Below are 20,000 nucleotides of genomic sequence, written 5' to 3'. Positions count from 1 at the left end.
GTATTGTTCTTGCAGAGACGTCACCAATTCACTTGAGCCAAGTCTCAAGTCTTTGATGACAAATCTCGTTTCAAAATTCTTAAATATTAGCTGTTAGCAGGGGCAACCCGGCACTGCTCTGGCTGGGTGTGCTTCTTCCGGCGGTGGTTTTGGCACGTTGGACATTGAAAAGTGATTTTTTTTTTTTTATTTTTTTTATTTTTTTTATTTTTTTGTATACCTTGGTCGAGGCTCGTATGAGAGCTAACACACAACTCACAGCAAGGAGGCATGAGACAAGAGGGGCGGGAGTGGAAGGGACAAAACATTGGGGAACAGACACAGGTGAACTGTGGAAGGGAGAGGGATGGGGATGGGACGGGGAACATGGCGAGGGGAAGATGGACATTAAAGGGACTTTCAGGAAGGAAAGCAGGAGAATTGAAGGGAGTGGGCTTGGGTGGATTGTCGGGGGTAGAAAAGATCGAGGATTTGGATGGGGGAAGATAAGAGGTGGTGGTGAACAGCTGTTTTGAAAGCCTGGAGGGAAGAATGGGAAAGAATAGAGTGAGGAAGTTTATTCCAAAGGCGGGAAAAAGAGGAATGAAAGAGTGAAGATGAGCAGTGATTCGTGATTTTGGTAGTTTTACCAGAAGGGGGTTGTTGGCGGACCTTGAGCGCCCTGTGGAAATGTGGTTGGGACAAATCACAGAGAGAGCAGGGGGGGCAAGGCTGGAGAGGAGTCGGTAGAAGACAGAAAGACCACCGACCAACCTGCGGTGATTGAGTGAGAGGCCCAAAGACTCAGCTTCATTGCGGGAGATGCCAATGATCTTAAAAGCCCTGGTTTCGACAGCGTGAAGTCGAGAAAGGTGGGAGGCAGGAGCACCAGCCCAGAGGGGAGAGCAGTACTCCATCAGGCTACGGACAAAAGCTTTGTAAGTGGTCAGGAGCTCAAGAGGGCCGAGGAAGGACTTTGCACGACGGAGGATTCCCAGTCGGCGACTGGCTTTTGAGGCAAGGTTGGAAATGTGACTTTCCCAGGAAAGGTCATGGCAGATAGTGAGACCCAGAAGCTTGAAAGAAAAGACTTCTTCCAGAGGATTGTTGAGAAAGTGGATGGGGAGGTTTTGTAAACGGTCCTTTCGAAGAGACGTAGTGAGAGTGTGAGATTTGTCTGGATTGAAAGACATGTTCCACGTGTTGGACCAGTTTGTGATTTTATCCAGATCTGCAGTGAGCGAAGAAGCTGCTGCTTGCCGGTCTGAGGGATGACAGATGGTACGGCAGAGGGTGGAGTCATCGGCAAAGAGAAATAGAGGATTTTCCAGAGAGTCCGAGAGATCATTGATGAAAACCAGAAAAAGAACAGGGCCCAGAACGCTACCTTGAGGAACTCCAGCCTGCACAGGAAGAGGGGATGAAAGAACTCCATTTAGGGCCACACGTTGACTGCGACAGGAGAGGAAGTCTGCGAGCCATGAGTGGAGATGGCCTTGAATACCATGGGAAGAGAGTTTGGTGAGTAGGGCAGGGTGCCAGACTGTGTCAAAAGCACGTGATATGTCCAGGGATACGGCTCGGATTTCCTGTCTGGCATTGAGGACCTCCATCCATTGATGGGAGAGCAGAAGCAGCATATCCAGGGTAGAGTGACCTGGTCTGAAACCAAATTGATGATTGGAAATCAAGCCATTGGAGAAGAGGAAGGATTTCATGTCTGAAGCGATGATGGATTCCATAACCTTGCTGATGATTGGGAGAAGGCTGATTGGTCTATCGTTACAGGGATCTGTTTTTGCACCTTTTTATGCAGGGCAGTGATGTTAGCAGATGGCAGATGACCTTGGGAAAATGAGAGGGTGAATAGAACAGAGAGAGGGTGAGCAAGAGCAGAAGAGCAGGCTTTGAGGACACGTGGGCTGATGCCGTCTGGACCGGTTGCAGAATCTGACTCGAGGTTTGAAAGCAAGCTCTCCACCTTGTCAGGAGAAAAGGATACAGAGTCCAGGGACAGTTGGGTGCGACTGGGTAAAGTGGGTAGAGATAGAGATGGGTTTGGGACACAAGATTTAGCTGCAAACACCGAGTTTAGACATTCAGCTTTATCACGTGTGGAATCAGCAGTGCGGCCATTTGAGGTAAGGGAGGGGATGGAGGGGGAACATACACCAGAAACAGATTTGATTAAACGCCACCAGGATTTTGAGGAGGGAGAGAGGTTTGAGAGTTCAGACTTGAGATGAGAAAGATGTTGTTTTCTGGCTCTCCTGAGGGTAGCTACACACTTGTTCCGAGCTTTGTGGAAAGAACTGAGATTGCCCTCAGTTGGGTTTGCTTTCCATGAGGCAAAGGCAAGTTGTTTCAGGACAACTGCCTCGCCACAAGCTTCAGTAAACCACGGGCGGGAGGAAGGGTAAGACAACTGAACACGAGAGGGGATAAATCTGTGCATGAGGGAGAGCAAGTTTCTTTGAAAGAATTCCCAGTTGTTGGAATTGTTGCCCTCATGGCTTTTACCTGTTACCTGCGAGCCGGCGGCAGCACTGCCTGACCCCACGTATACACTTTATAGCAGCCTTTGGTGGCCTCAAAATGGATGTCCAGGAAAAAGTGGGGTAGCTTAAAACCTTACCCACATTCTGAAGTACCTACACCCAAAATTTGGAGTCTCAAGGTGCTCGGGTTCAGCCGTGAAAGAATAATGTACAAACGCACAATTGAAACTACAACGGGCACTCAGTAGAGCGCATACCTTCGCCGCCGCTACTTTTTTCTGGGCACATTTGAAAAACGTCATTCAAAAACGTCCATGACGTCACAACCATCAGTCCGATGGACGTAAAATTTGGTGTTTGACGTCATTGAGGGCAGTCCAACAAAATGGAATGATAAACACTGAAAAAAATCGAAAGTTTAAAAATGACGTCATCTTGTGACGTCATTTTGACGCACTTCCAATGACGTCACTACCAAATGCGGACTACCATCCTGAAAGCTCTTATTTCACGGAACATTTTAACGTTGGTTGCATGTCAATAGCTCTATTAGATCTGAAGTTATGCCTACAAGTATATTTTGACCTTGAGTGTGACCTTGACCTTGACCATAGAGTTAATTTGCAAAACCTCTTCATAAGTAAGCAGATATTTTGGTACTGATCATAATGCCTGGATTTGGGACAATTTCCTTTACAAATTACATAGATATTTGAATATAAAATATCAGGACATTTTAGCCACAATTGAAAAACGTTATGTTCAAACATCATTGACGTCATAACGGTCAGTCCGAACGACGTCAAATTTGGTGTGTGACGTCCTTAAGGTAAGTCCTACAAAACGGTATGATCAAAACTGATGAGGTCGAAAATTGAAAATTTACGTCATCTTGTGACGTCATTTTGATGCACTTCTGATGACGTCACGTCAAATCTGACACCACGTACCCGAAAGGTATTTCGTCATGGAACAATATGGCGTTGGTTGCATGTCAATAGCTGTCTTATGAAGGAAGTTATGCTCAAAAGTTTGTTTTTGACCTTTTCATGACCTTGACCTTGACCTTTGACCCGATCGCTCCCAAAATCTAATCAAATCGTCCTTGGATAATCACGAATCATCCCACCAATTTTCATGCAATTTGGTTTAATACTTTCTGAGTTATGCGAATAACAAACACACATATTCACAAATAAATAAATACACAGCGACCAAAACATAACCTTTCGCAGAATGCGAAGTTAACTATATGTAAAGATTAGTTATTTGTACCATTTATTAAAATCAATTATGCAGCTTATCCAATGCAAAGATGTGTGAAAAGATCATTTCTGAAATCTTAATACTTTGTAGAATTTGCAACCAATTTTGTCACAGCTCTGGACGAAAGAGCTTTCACGTGTTCTTTGAGCTGGAGCCGGCCATTGGCTTGCTGGCCTCTTTCACGCCATAATGCGTAGGCTCGGCGGGTCAAGGTAGGCCTTTACTTTTTACCAAAAATAAACTTACTTCTCCGGATGAGTTGTCAGGTGACGAATGAAATTCGACGTCGTCGAAGAGCCATCAGATATTTTTTACCTCATGTTAGACAAACAGCACTTCTTTTCATGGCCAAATTCTCAAAAATGTTTATATCGCAACAAGATCACTTTTGGAACATTTGTCGCCATCATGAATGAATTGAAAGCACGTATGTACGGCCAGATGATCGGCCATCAGCGTAATCGTGTAAGGAATGAATGGGTAAGGGGATTTTCATGACGAACTTGTGTATTTACGTTAACATGAAATGTATAACTTCGGTTGTTGTCTTTTAAGAAACATTTTCTATGCTTTCCTTTGAAAAAGATAAGCTGCGACATAACTTACAATTATTGACAAAGTTGAAATAATCTACCGATACATTTCAATCATCACAGAATCTTTTTATACAAAAGGGTTTTACTCGAGAAGTACTTGTTATTCAATTTTCCAGTACTTAATGACCTTACTTTTCGATATGTATTATGCATTAAGAAACCAATGCTAAACGTATTCAGCCATCAAAATCCCTTGTATGTAAGGATAATTGGTGCAATGCATAAAGGAAGCGCGTCTTGTTCATGTTGGGCTTGGAGTCACCTCACTCGGACCAGCCATGGAAAATATGGAACGGTATGCGACCCGGCAGCCGTGAGTGCTGCACATACACACGTACACGACAAACGTCGTCATTTACCGAACTGTGCACGCTGACGACTGAAAATCATTGACCAGATAGTAATGATTAGTTCAAGTCGGGGTTACGTTCCTGGAAAACACGACTTAAACTGATCAACTCTTTCCCATGAAAATTAACAAATACAGGAGATCCCTTCCAGCACTCCCACACTCCATGTGTAAAGTCTTAATAAATTACAAATTTTACAATTTAATGAGGAAGAATAATACTAAATAATAAACCGTCACCCGCAGGGTGACCCGTATCTTGCCAAAAGGTGACCACGTGTGACTTCTTTAAGGTCACGCTGAGGTGAACAGAGCTGCTATCCACCAGGAGAGACTCCTTGAGGAATATCTGCCGACGAGAGATTCCGATGAGAATCGTTCTACAGAGTAACCATGAAAAATATGTGTTTGCCTCATAACGTCACCAAATGACGTCATAACGTCTCAAGCTTGACATATCTAGAAAGCACTCATCGAGGTGTTCAATTTGAGGTACTACACGATATGGTTCCTAAAACTTGAAAATTTGACCTTGGGGTCAAATATGTTTGACCTCAGGTGCTAACCATGAAGGTCAAGGCCAATCGCCACCAAAAACTAATCAGTTGAGCGCCAGTCCATATACTACATTCCCATAAAGTTTGGAGACGATTCGATTAAAATTACTCAAAAAATAAGGGTTTCGTTGACTCCCCTGATTTGCGACAAAGTGACCTTGACCTTCAAAATTTTTTGCGCTGAAAGGGACCTCTATCGGCCTCTGATATGCGAAGTTATAAAAATTTCCAATGATAACTGTGCTCTGCAGAGTGATTTATACGTGATTACAGACAAAAATAAAAAATAAAAACATGAAGATCAAGGCCAATCGCCACCAAAAATTAATCAGCTGAGCGCCAGACCATGAACTATATTCCCATGAAGTTTGAAGACGATCCGATCAAAATTACTCAAAAAATAAGGGTTTCGTCGACTCCCCTGATTTGCGACAAAGTAACCTTGACCTTTGACCTTGACTTTCAAAATTTTGTGCGCTGAAAGGGACCTCTATGGGCCTCTGATATGCGAAGTTACAAAAATTTCCAATAACTGTGCTCTGCAGAATTTTTTATACGTGATTACAGACAAACAAAAATAAATAAATAAATAAATAAAAACATACAAGCTGACTAACATATCTTGCAAAACCTTCGTTTTGGCAAGATAATAAAGGAAAGTAAGTACAAGTTGTATTTACATAAAAATAAAATGTACTCCTCCGCTGTCCCTAGATGTGTGGATCTCAAACATCTGAGGTCTCCGCTTCAAGCCGACCGATCTCTGAATCCAGGCCACTGCTGATAAACCGGACATCAGCTTAACAGAATCCTTCCTCCCACAGGACATCCCTGACTCTTTAGTGTCTCCTCTGGTTTGATTGATCTGAACCACATCTTGGCAGCGGAGTTGCACTGCACATAAAGAACTCCATTTCTCATTCTCTGCGTATGGCTCTTACACCTCCCAAACCCCAGGAGTAAACTTGACAAAAACCACAGTTAAAACAAATTGGACATTTTGTCAATTTGTTATCCATAATCTCATAATAAAGGTTTCTTGAAGATTTAATGACAAAAATTCAAATGGTAAAAAGTTATGGCAAGGACAGGCACATTAAAGCTCAATCTATAATAATAAATGTCTGTAGCAGTGTGTCTGTCAGTCAGTCAGTCAAGCAGACATTCAGTGTGTCTCCTTAACTCCAAAACCATGAAACCTAGCATCATGAAACTTTGCGTGCATACTAAGAGAAGTGCATGGTGGTGCAAAAATGAAAATTGGGTGTTTGGGTAAATTTAAACACCCCTTGTGAAGATAATTTAGGGGGAGCTTATCACAAAAAAAAAAAAAACACAACAACAAAATAAGCCTTACCAAGATGGCAACCTAGTGTTGGCTTAGCGGTTAGGGTGGTGGCTTGGGATCCTAGAGTCCTGAGTTTGAGCCCTGTTGGCTACTGAATTAACACCAGGTGATTGACTCAGCCTGTGATTCTTCTGAGGTCGGCGAAATGAGCACCAGTATACTAGTAATAGGGGCACTGCATCAGCGGCATAGCCACGCCCCCAACCAATGATGGAACCAGCAGCCAAAAAGGCAGCACATGATGGGAACCAAGATGGCAGCATGCCGTCTTGTTCAGCCCTCTGTCAGCTCACTGTGGTCTAAAGCCGCCATTTTGTTCGGCCTGCTCAATACTGCCTTAACTTGGAACAGGTTGCAATGGTTTAATATATATATATATATATATATATATATATATATATATATATATATATATATATATATATATATATATATATATATATATATATATATATATTGTTGCGGATTCGTGCGCCCGCCGGCGTGCTGACGGCCACGTAACTCGAATCGCGGCACGTCGCCCACCGGACGGACAATCCAGTCGTGACCCTCTCGGACTAACGCCGGGAACCAGTCACGGGTGGACCTTTCGGTCTCACCGCGATCGAGCCAATCAGCCCCCGCGTGGGATAGGGTTGCTCGCCAAATTCGACCTACCTAAGTACCCACGCGGAGGGTAGACCGGGCGATCGCACCTCGCCGCAGGTCGACTTCGGACACGGGCCACTTAAGCGACCCGTTCCGTAACTCACTTTATACTGACCCCGGGGTCCCTTGGGCGGGAGTCACTCCTCCCCCCAATCACTCATCGCACCATGCATTCCCCATTCACTCCACACACACAGACCCGCTGGCCTCACTCACTCAACAAGTACTCACCTCACAACTCACCAACTCACACACCGCTGAACTCTGCTATCCTCCTAACTACCTCCCCTAACTAACTCGTGCTCCCACGTCGTCCCTTATATTACAGCACGTTCCTTTTAACACTACGTAGCTAAACTACGTCCCCTCTACACATTCATAAGTCTGTCCATGTCTCCAAATAATTCATTTTATTTCCCAACCTAAATCTGGCTACAATCCCTCTAACTAATCCATTCCACGGACTCCATGAGGACTTACCCCTGCCCCATGAAGTCGGTCTAACTAAGCTAACCCTTCCCCCTAACTAGTTTCCATCCTGTGCCCAGGTCAAGGAGGTCTTCCACCCCTTGCCCAGAAATCCTGTGCACCCGAAAGTGAGGCTTGCTTTTTTCTTTTTTTTCCCATGCGCATCACCAGCGCGGCAACTCGCGCACTTTGCACCTACCCGTGACGTCATGCAGTTGCACGTGTTCCTCGTCCCTCCTTGGACGGTACCATCCGGCAGAGATACCCCTCCTGCCGGATTCCAACCCCACGTGCAGCCATGGCGTCACCGTGCGCATAAAAAAAACACAAGCCCCACGTCTCGAGGGGTTCCCCACGCGAACACATGTGCTTTGCCCGTTGGAGCTTTACACACACGATCGCGTGGAGAACCCGGCCGGTCCAAATCCATTTACCTGCCTAAACTTTGTCCGTCCGCGGGATCGGCAAATCCACCGCGTGCGTTTCCGGACCGGGACTTCACTCTCGCAAGCGAGCACGTGGTGGTCTCGTGCGTTGCACAGCACGAACCTCGTGCTCACTGCTGGGTGAACCCGGCACGGTCCCGGAAACAACTACAGCCGCTACTCGGCTTTCTCTCCTCTGTCGCCGTCTCCGTCTCCATTCCACACACGCATACCTGCGTGTTACGACGCACACAGTCCACACCATTAAACTCACACCGGGAGACGCGGCTGCGTGCTCCCGCATGCCAACCGACATCTCCCTCTCATACCGCTCTCTCACACACACGGTCTCCCTTGCACACAGCGACCTTGCACACGGCCGTTCACTCACGCGTGCCTCACTACTCACACAAACCATACTACTTACACACGCGGGGGCACTCACCCGCGGTTCCTCATCCACACTCCGTGCCTCACTCACACACGCGGGGGCACTCACCCGCGGTGCCTCATCCACACTCCGTGCCTCACTCACACACGCGGGGGCACTCACCCGCGGTGCCTCACTCACACTGGCCGTTTCATCCACACACGGCGTGCTGGGAAGCACGCACTCCGGCACCATCGCCACCACACCACTCACACACGGGGTCGCTTCCACACACGGGGACGCACTCACGCCTTGCACCACACACACAGGGACAACCACACTGGGGATTCGTGTCCCCACAAGGGTCTCCGGGGCCTCTATACCCCCCAAGCTCTCCGTGCACCCGTCCACAGCACTCCTCCCCTCAACCTCGCAAAGCACGACCGAACTCACCTGGTTGTGACTCGCCTCAAGGGGGCATACTCCCTCCCCTCGTTCCTGGAGGAGGCCATCCAGGTGCTCGCACTGGGTCTCCACCCAGTCCGCCAGCTCACCCCCATTGTCCTCCACTACTTCCGTGTGTGTGTGTGCGTCACTCACCCCGTCTTCATCGTGTTGTCTCTATTTTTTCTGTCTCCCGTGTCTCTATACATTTATAAGTTTCTGTCGTCGTCACCTCGTGTCTCGTCTCACACGTTTTGGTCTCCCCATTTAATTTTTCCCTCTTGGTCACCGTCGATTCCTCTGTCACGACCCTCGCCCAACACGCCCCCTGAATTATTTTTTTACCCGCCTTCACCGCGGGCCTGTCAGCCGTTGCACCCCCTTCCAGCTCGTTTGCTCCCACACGTGGAGTCTCCATTCCCAGCTCCCTGGTCACGGCCTTCATGCCCGCCTGCAGGCATCGGCCCATGTTCTGCGTCTCACCCCGTAGCTCTTTTATTTCTTCCCTCATGTTTGCTTCCATTCCGTTCATTTGTTGTGTATTCGCATCCAATTTTTGTGTATTCGCATCCATCTTCGTTTTTACTTCGTCCATTTGCTTGTTCATGTTCGCATTCATCTTCGCTGTCATTTCCGCATTCATTTGTGCCAGCATGGTGATTAGCTGGGCCATGTCGGGTACGCTTGGGTGAGCCGTTTCGGCAGGGGTTGGGGAAGGGTTTTGGTGGAGAGGGGGAGGGGAGGTGTCATACACCGCGGCCGCTGCCGCACCTATTTCGGGCTCTGGGTTCAGTTGGACGAGTCCGTGTTCCTGCACAATCAACATTTCCTGCTCGGGGATTCCATCCTGGACCATGGATCCTACACATTCTACATCCATTTCTAATACCCCCGGCTCCCGCTCGCCTTGAGACGCCATCTTGCTTCTCTTAAAGGGTTAATTTGAATCGCTCGTAATTTGGAGGGAATCAGGGGTCGCTTCTCTCACCCCTGGACCGATTCCCGTGAATTTAGCCGGAGACAGGAGAGCCCGTTTTCCTGTTCTCCGATACCAGTGCCGCGAGGAGGGCGATGAATTTGTATCCCACTTCTGACACCAGTGTTGCGGATTCGCGCGCCCGCCGGCGTGCTGACGGCCACGTAACTCGAATCGCGGCACGTCGCCCACCGGACGGACAATCCAGTCGTGACCCTCTCGGACTAACGCCGGGAACCAGTCACGGGTGGACCTTTCGGTCTCACCGCGATCGAGCCAATCAGCCCCCGCGTGGGATAGGGTTGCTCGCCAAATTCGACCTACCTAAGTACCCACGCGGAGGGTAGACCGGGCGATCGCACCTCGCCGCAGGTCGACTTCGGACACGGGCCACTTAAGCGACCCGTTCCGTACTATCGGGATAACCGAGCGGTGTTATCGTCGACCTCGACGGTTCGATTAATTATCGGGCGTATTCAGCCCACTACCAACCCTTTACGTGAAGCAAGATGAGGATTCAATGGAGGAAAAGACGAAGCGAAGCGGGAAACAGTTCAACACAAAGCACATTTATTCGCGGCACACGGGAAGCACACATATACAATTCCACCAAAAGCACACAGAAAAGAAAAACACAATTCCATTTACACAAAAAGCAAATATAAAAGCGAAAACACAATGCAGAGCTAATACCGACTACCGAGCACACGGCAACACTTATACAATTCTACTTCACAGACGGCGCCGACAACACATACCCAAAACCAAGGAAAAGAATACCCTCAAGGATGAGGCGGGCCTGAGGCCGAGACCGGGTCGGGCCTACCCGTCTGGTGATGAGACGCGGAGCGGCGATGGTGCCTCAACTCCGCGGGCCTCGCGGGCAGTGTCTGGTAGGGGGTGGGAAAGGGGCCCCCTTGGTCGCACTATCTCAGCGCGGGGGGAAACAGGAGGGGGTTGCTGATGCTCGGGGTATAGAGGATTCCTATTGCCCCGCAACGAGCGTCTCCACCTCGGCCAGGTCGCGCTGTCGGCCTCCCTGGGGTGCAGCTCCCTGCACGACGCGAGCACCCCCTCGTCTGCCCTCGCCGCCTCTCCACAGCTCCGTCCCCTTTGCTCCGACTCCAACGCACACGACGACGACCAACTCCTTCTTGCTTCTTCTTCCCAACTCCACCGACTGCGAAGTCTTAACTCTCTCCTCCAACACTAACGAGTCCAACACCGGTACCCACAGGCGGCGCAAGAACGGTGGCGATGCGACGGTTGCGAGGTGTGACGTGAAGGTCGTGGCGGTTGTGGTGAAGCGGCGTTGTGGTTGGTGGTTGATGTTGTGGTTGTGGTTGTGGTGGTAATCATGGCGGTTGGTCCAAAATAAAGATAGCAAAAGAAAAACGGCTATCCTGAAGAGTCGCAGCACGCATAAATGACATGTATTCCCACTAGACAACGGGTTTGGGCCTAACTACACATGTACTTACCGAGATACCTCACCTAAGGGACCTGAATGGTGGTTTGCCAATTTGGTAACCACAACAATATATATATATATATATATATATATATATATATATATATATATATATATATATATATATATATATATATTTATATATTTATTTTTTTTTTTTTTTTTTTTTTTTTTTTTTTTTTAATCGAATCGAACTTGAAAAATTTTGAACTTGAACCTTTAAATCGAACTTGAAAATCCCATTGACTTTTAAAATGTATTAACGGGGAACGCATTCATGAAAGAAAAAAAAATTGAGTGGAAATTTTTCAGTTGCTTCACTCACCTTTATCCTCCCGTTATGTAAGTCTTAACGATCTTAAAGAGCGAATGATTAACCTGACGAACAGGTGCAGATAACGTGGACGCAATCCCCATTCAGGTACAGAAACAACTTGAGATTAAATGGGATAACTTTATCGAACTGTCCCAAATGCTGCTCAGTGACAATTAAAATTGGTCTGCAGACAGGACAGACACACACCAATAACCTCTCCTTTTCGGGCAAGACCATAGAGCAAAGCTCACCTCCAAAGCCAGTCGCAGACTGGGCAACCTCCATCATTCCAAGTCTTTCCTTGGAAAATCAGAGCTATTCAATTTGGAAGGCCTTTATCCAAAGCTCAATGGAGTATTGCTTTCTGCTATGAGCTGGCACCCCAGCATCACATTGGTCTCTCCTGGATTCTGTGGAATCTAAAGCTTTCATCAACATTGGAATCTCCCGTGACGAGGCCGAAGAACAAGGTCTGTTGGTCGACATCGCATGCAGATCAGTGTTCTCTGTGTTTGTTTTTTTACCATCTATTCTCCAACATTGCTCTCTCGTTCTCAGTTATCTCTCTCCCCAGAAACTCCACAATGCACAAATTCTTCCAGTAGCCCCCTCCTTGTTAAAATAACAAAATCCCAGCTGACTGCACACCTCAACTCCTTTATTCCTCACTTCTCCCATCTATTGAGCCACCTTCCAGAGAATGTTCGTCACACTACAACCAAGCAGTGCACCACTATCTCTTGTCATACCAAATGCTGAACCAGGATTATATTACCTCATTAACCTTTTCTAACCCAATTGTCGTCCCACAACCTCACTGTCATTTAACCTTGCTCTTCCGTTGGCCTCGCTCTGGTAGAGAATCAAGGAGCCGATGCTTTCGATACCCCGCCTTTTGGGTGGTGCGAGGAATCGATATATATAATACAAAAGATAAATTTTGAACAGTTTTTGAACTATCGCGTACACAAGTCAAGTTACCGAGACAATCACAGCCGTGATCTAACCAGGTTGAGATAATGTCATGAGAAATAGATATCAGCAATATGTAAGCTAAATGTTCAACGGTTTTGAAATATCGTGCACACAAAAGCACACGAACGGATAGTCGGTCAGTCGGACGGAGCTCATTTTAATGTCCCCCCCCCCCCCCGTCTCCGACCTTGTCGGAGGGGCGGGGAACAAAAATAACATGAAATAAAAAAGGCTAATAATTTTACATTCACAAAAGGTCCAAACAAATTACCGGCACACTCACCAGGACACTTGCTCGCCCAGTGACCCTTCATGCCACATTTGAAGCATACATCATCCTCCTGACTGCGCCAACTTCCTCCATACCCACCACCACGACCCTGCTTCTTCTTCCACTTCTGCTTCCACACCTGTGCAAGCACAAAAATAGTGTCCTTTGCACGAGTACAATATACCACTTGTTTTTCCTCCAGGGTTGTGGAGGAGTTTGTACATATATTGCAGGTAACACGGGACAATATCAGTGTACCTTTACATGGACTTCAAAAAGCACTGTATAGACTTGTACATCCATTTCCAGGAATTAAATGTCTCATGCTACGTTTCACAAGCTGTTCACAAGCATTTAACTTTAGACTTGGACCATGGACATAAAGGTCAGACCTACAGGTGAAGTAAAGTGGGAATGCAGATATGACCCTGGAAAGTTAGACAAATGTACACATCTCGATCCGAGTTTGTACTTTCATTTATGTCTAACTAGCAAAGGTACCCGGCATTTCCGGGCAACACCGGGTCCTTCCCTTCTCCCACCCCTTCCCCTGACTCCTCCCACCCCACCCCTACCCTCTCCCTCTGGACTGCCATCCCACACCATCCCCTACCTCCTCCTACCTCTACCCTCTCCCTCCATCCTCCCATCTGCACCCTTCCCCATCAGGTACCCAGCATTGCCCAGGATCTAACGTACATCGATTGGACATCTTCTCCTTTAGCATTTGCAGTGATTACGATTGCTTCAATCACATGTGGCGTCAACCGTTTCACACATAGTCTTGTTCCATTACAGAGCTTTGGAGCATCCAAATTCCCAAGGAACCTGACAGAGGAGCCAATTTTGAGTACCAAGTTCTGAGGTGGCAATCCGGGAGGTTCCGATGAGTCGAGAAATAGTTTTAAAATTATTTTACGAAAAATTCTCACAGGGTGTATACGTGAAGAAGTTAGCTTAAGTGGTAATCTTTTTCTTTCCACAAACTCTTCCTTCACCCTTGAGAGTTTTGTCATTTGATGAGAATTAAAATTACATTTAAATTGATGTATGGGTTGTGTTTGTACTATTTTCATTTTTTGAATAATTAGCAATAAACGCATTTGGGAGGTCACGTGACTCCTTTTTCACAGATCCTACCGATGGTCACAACATCTTAATCAAGTTGTTTTTCCACATCTGATACCATATTTGATGATCGGAGGTCACCGTCTCACCAATTATAGAGGTGTCTGGGTTGAAATCCGAAAGAAAATGGGCTTTTTATGAAGCATTGTATATGTGGATCTACCCTGGCAGAGTGGCGGCGACACGTGGCGGACCGTATGTATACAATTTATGAATTGTAATAAAATGTCTGTTTAGAACGCCGATGTAGGTGCATCACGGTAAAAATGTGATCCGATAAAGTTTTGTCACGATTAACCTTGGGAGCTCAGAGGAGTAAGGTCACAAATAAACAAACAAGCAGTCATAGACTGGTACTTACGAAATTGTCAACTTGACCTCTGACCTTGTCTAATAAAAGCTGTCTCTAGAGAAGGTAGCGACGCAAACCAGAAGTTTCTACGATGATTCTGTACCAAACCATCAAAAATCGTAACGTCGACCGAAGCAAAAATCTCCATTTCTCCACGCAATTATTTTATCAAAGTCACAAAACCGTAATATTCGGCCATCCACCAACAATCTTTACATAATCCGATGGCTCAGCGAGTCAGGCATGCGACGATAATGTTTATTGGGATAAAAAATGATTTTAAACACTATCTTTATCGAAAACAACGTCAGCGCGCACACGGAAAACCTTTACGTAACTCAACGACGCGTCTGCTCGAGCGCACTGCATCACGTGACGACCCGTGACGTGGCGAGTGAAATATTTTTTATACAATCTTAAAACGTCTCCAAAACATCCGATTTTTACCAGAATTTCGACAACTGAGTTTTAAGCATCCTAAGCGATCGCAAAAACCAAAGACAAAATTAAAATCGAAGTAAAAACGAACTCGTAACGTCAAGCGAAGCAAAAATACTGCATTTCTCCACATGAATTTACAGAATTATGTTTGACCTCACTGTGACCTTGACCTTTGACCGATTTTGACCAAAATCTAATCAGCGCAAGCCATCACGTGGTGTAATTTGACATTGATAGCTTCTTCCGTTCTCGAGTTATCGTGCCTACAAACAAACACAAACAAACAAACAGAAATGGAAGTGATCAATATACTTACGAAATCTTTAGATTTTGTAAGTAACAAACAAGCAGTCATAGACTGGTACTTACGAAATCGTCAACTTGACCTCTGACCTTGTCTAATAAAAGCTGTCTCTCAAGAAGGGAGTGACGCAAACCAGAAGTTTCTACGATGATTCTGTCCCAAACCATCAAAAATTGAATGTTTGACCTCACTGTGACCTTGACCTTTGACCGATTTTGACCAAAATCTAATCAGCACTCGCCATCACCCTCCTGAACACATGGTGTAATTTGACATTGGAAGCTTCTTCCGTTCTCGAGTTATCGTGCCTACAAACAAACACACACACCAACACACAAACAGATGACGAAGTTATCAATATACTTACGAAATCTTTAGATTTCGTAAGTAACAAACAAACATTTTGATATATATATATATATATATATATATATATATATATATATATATATATATATATATATATATATATATATATATATATATATATATATATATATATATATATATATATATATATATATATATATATATATATATATATATTGTTGTGGTTGACGAAATTCGCAAACCACCATTCAGGTCCCGTAGCTGAGATATCTCTGTAAGTATATGTGTAGTTAGGCCCAAACCCGTTGTTTAGAGGGAATAAATGTCATTCATTCGGGCTGCGACCCTTCAGGATAGCCGTTTTTCTTTTACTATCTTTATTTTGGACCAGCCGCCATAACTACCACCACAACCACCACCAACCACGTCTCAACAGCCATCACACAACCACCAACCGCAACGCCGCTTCACAACCACAGCCACGACCCTTGCCGTCACATCTCGCTCTCGCAACCATCGTATCACCGCCATTCCCGCGCCGCTTGTGGACACTGATCCTGGACTCGTACAGGGCGCGCGCCGAGCGGCGGGTGCAAAAACACCAGCCTTTCCGAAGAAATCGGATCAAGAACGATTCACGCCCACTTCTGTTCCGTCCTATCAGCGAGCGTGGGGCGATTTGGCCCCGCCTCCAGGTGCGTCGGAGGATAATCGCAATATGCAGATTCGCGGATCAAAAATCATTCACGCCCACTTTTCCTTGGTCCAATGGGGAGCCAGCCAGAGGTGAAGGGTCGAAGGTGAAGGAGCGAAGCCCCGGGGGCTATAAAGGGCCACGTTCGCTCGCTGAAAAGGCAGTAGTTGAGTTGGAAAGAGTTGAGAGTTTCTGAGAAGAAGAAAGCAGTTGGACGCAGTTGGACGGAGTTGAGAAGAGTGGAGAGTTGTGGCGGCGGCGAAGGCAGTCGAGAGGGCGCTCGTGTCAGAGTCGGGGAGCTGCGGAGAGGGGAGGCCGGTAACGCGACCGAGGTCGCGGTGGAGACGCTCGTCGCGGGACCCGAGCCAGCGAGATATCCTCATTCCCCCGAGCATCAACAACCCCCTCCTGTTTCCCCCCGCGCTGAGATAGTGTGAGAAGGGGGCCCCGTTCCCACCCCATTTCCAGGCAGTGCCAGCGAGGCCCGCGGAGTCGGGGCGCCACCGCCATTTTGCGGCTCATCACCAGACGGGTAGGCTCGACGCGGTCTCGGCCCCAGGCCCGTCTGCCCCCTCATCGTTGAGGGTGGTCCCTTTTTCTTTTGCTTTGAGTATATGTGTTGTCGGCGCCGTCTGTGAAGTAAAACTGCATAAGTGTTGCCGTGTGCTCGGTAGTCGGTAGTAGATCTGCATTGTGTTTCTCTTTTACATTTGCTTTTTGTGCAGAATTGTCGTGTCACTTTTACATTTGCTTTTTGTGCAGAATTGCCGTGTCACTTTTACATTTGCTTTTGGTGTATAATTGTATATGTGTGCTTTCCGTTTGCCGCGGAATAAATGTGCCTTATGTTGAACTGTTTTTCCCGTTTCGCTTCGTCTTTTCTTTAATTGAATCTCCATCTTACTTCACGTAAAGGGTTGGTCGTGGGCTAAATACGCCCAATAATTAATCGAACCGTCGAGGTTGACGATAACACCGCTCGGTTATCCCGATAGTACGGAACGGGTCGCTTAAAGTGGCCCGTGTCCGAAGTCGACCTGCGGCGAGGTGCGATCGCCCGGTCTACCCTCCGTGTGGGTACTTAGGTAGGTCGAATTTGGCGAGCAACCCTATCCCACGCGGGGGGCCGATTGGCACGATCGTGGTGAGGCCGAAAGGCCCACCCGTGACTAGTTCCCGGCGTTAGTCCGAGAGGGTCACGACGGGATTGTCCGTCCGGTGGGCGACGTGCCGCGATTCGAGTTACGTGGCCGCTCGCACGCCGGCGGGCGCGAATCCGCAACAATATATATATGGTGGGTGGAGGCAAGCGCCAGATGTGGGAGTGGTCCAGCAGCTGTCCAAACATTGGGTGCACATTTCAAAAAAACAAACAAACATTGACCAACAAGAACCACAACAACAGCAACAACAACCATGCAAAGCTCTTGTAGTCCTGCAACACGTCGCAGCTAAAAATATGTGATGCCACCAGATTTCAACCCGAGCTCCCAGCATCACGGACTGTGTGTTCAGACAGGAAGGCCAAAACAGGTCACCAAACATTTTCATCACAAACAACTCTTCCCACATGACCACAATCCACAATGGAGTCAGCCCACGCAGCATCCATTTTTGTCTGACATTTTGATGAACCAGTCAGTGTCGAGTGAGCAAATGAGGTGCGAAGCGTGACTATACGTCACATCTGTGAAGACACTGTTTGATGTCTGCTAGAGCAAAAGTCTGGGCATAGTGGTGTGCACCTGTAATCCGGCTACTCGGAGGCTTGGGTTGGGGTTCAGAGCAGCCCACCAGATATGATGGCACCCAACCCAGACTGTCCGATCAAGCAAGATCATATCTGTGACTTGCTACAGGTATCATGTAAAACCTGTATTAAACTGTTCATGGTCGAGTGTCGGCTACAAAACTAGCTCCCCCAACCAGGTCCTCCTGGTGAGGAGGGTGTATGAATATGGACATACAGCAGGACTAAAAACAAAACCTGTAAAAGGGTGGAGGAGCTCCTTGTGAGCCAACGGCCATCCATAATCTGGTGCCCAACTGCGTCAGCGTACGTCCTCCTGCAGTGGGTAACCATTACTCGGAGGTTGGTGGCAGGATTTGCACTCCAGCCACCATAAAAACACTTCACTCCGCAAAAGACACCAAGTGGTGTATGGTGGGGTGGTGCTGAGGTGTCGTCCACCAGACGGCAGTCTCCTTGGGTTAACCTGTGGTGGTCCCTTTGGGTGGGTGCTTGGAATGTCCTATCCCTAAGAGATGCGTATGGGCCAGGCAATGCCTGGGCAACGGCCAGATGGAGGCATCTGAAGTACTGGCGGAAAGTGGACGCAGCGACTCACTGTGGTGCGTGCTCCCCATGTATGTATGTATGTATGTAACAAACTTGTGATCATTAGGATAAGCCACACCCTCTGCCCTGGGACAGCCAATCCATTTTCAACACCCAACCCGAATTCTGTGAACGATTCTGCACCGGGTGTGACAATTCTTGAACTAATAGTGTGCGGCTACAAACCGTCACATGCATCCCCTCACAAACTCTAACAAACCACACACAAACCAGATTAAACGTGGAACTAGGTTGGTAACCAACTTTCCAAACGTTCCACAGTTTGACACGAGCTGCACACGTACTTTGTCCGCACAACCGATTAATGGCAGAAAAATCAAACCTGTTTTCGGAGGGAGGCGCCGGCGCACCGACCTTTCACAAACACCTTCTTCTTCAGATTGATACGAACGAAGTTTCCATTTGCCCTGAGGACGTGGGGGAAGGGGGAAGAGATGGCGGAAGCTTCCATCATTACCGAGGAAATAAATCATCGGTTATAATGAACACATTACATTGCACGTGTCCTCAGCTCAGTTTTGGGAAGCCTTCCTAATATCACACACGGACAATCGAGCAAATACAAGTCCAGAGGACAAATCAAAGACAAGCCAAACCTGTTTGGTGAATCGTAATGGCGTTTCCACCAAACAACTTTGTCCCTGCCACCAACCTGTCTACGGGTATGGCAGGATAAAAGAACACCACGATTCCGGGCCTACGTACGCGACATCGTGATGAGGCCCAATGCTTTAGCCTAAAGGAAATCCACTCAGATGCCTGTTGTCGGTACATTTGTTGGGGGAAAGCGAGCACAACAACGGCGTTCAGACATGAGAGACAAGATAAAAATAAAAAGAGCCACAAATATCAACAACCAACCTCATTCTCTCTCCGGTTTGTTTCTTCTTATTGCTGACAATCACATCCTCAAACTCCCCAAAGAGGTTTTCAGATGATGGGCTACATCTTCTTTTGTGATCTTTCCCCCTCACGACTCTTCCTTTTTCTTCATCGGTTCCTCCAGCAGGTGCACCCGAATGCGTCTCACTCTCAGCACCACAATCCTTCGAACTTGTGCTTTTCTCAGCCTTCCGACATCGTTTCCGCGTCCTGCTCGTCTCATGTGCAGAGCGACTCCTTTTTCGGCTTGATGTTCCACTTGCTGCCGACCTCCGGCCTCTGCCAGTGTCCTCATCTGCTTGTGAGTCACCGGAGCTGATGTCTTCCCTTCCCTCCTGCAGGTCCTCAGCGTCACCGGCCGGCAGGTTTACGGCTCGCTCTAATCCTCCTGGCATACTCGGCACGCGTTTGCTTGCTCGCTTACTCCATCTTCTTGCTGGTTCCACAACGCTTAATGCTGCCATCTTCGTTTTACGTTCAGGAAGGTTCATTCCACCATTTCTCAAATCAACGTCATCTCTGCTCTCCACATCCTCGACCATAGCCGGACCGG

The 20,000-nt window shown here is 47.2% G+C and overlaps 1 protein-coding gene across 3 annotated transcripts in view; it reads right to left on the bottom strand.

Annotated features, from left to right (window-relative positions):
• Window positions 1-20,000, bottom strand: part of RECQL4 (RecQ like helicase 4) — a 114,723-nt gene that overhangs the window by 69,038 nt on the left and 25,685 nt on the right. For all 3 annotated transcript variants that reach the window (XM_085890173.1, XM_085890175.1, XM_085890174.1), the window contains exons 5-7: window positions 19,427-20,000; window positions 18,888-18,972; window positions 12,970-13,096 (exon numbers count right to left, since the gene is read on the bottom strand). The exon at window positions 19,427-20,000 is cut by the window's right edge and continues 463 nt beyond it. In XM_085890173.1, the coding sequence (XP_085746299.1) occupies window positions 12,970-13,096; window positions 18,888-18,972; window positions 19,427-20,000 (786 nt within the window). The remainder of the gene's footprint in view (window positions 1-12,969; window positions 13,097-18,887; window positions 18,973-19,426) is intronic.

Source organism: Eptatretus burgeri, chromosome 7 (assembly GCF_056783735.1).
Source record: "Eptatretus burgeri isolate ZD-2024b chromosome 7, Ebu_testis_v1, whole genome shotgun sequence".
Lineage (NCBI taxonomy): Eukaryota > Metazoa > Chordata > Myxini > Myxiniformes > Myxinidae > Eptatretus > Eptatretus burgeri.
The sequence above is the reverse complement of the archived record's forward strand: the minus strand, read 5'-3'. Positions and strand labels throughout refer to the sequence as shown.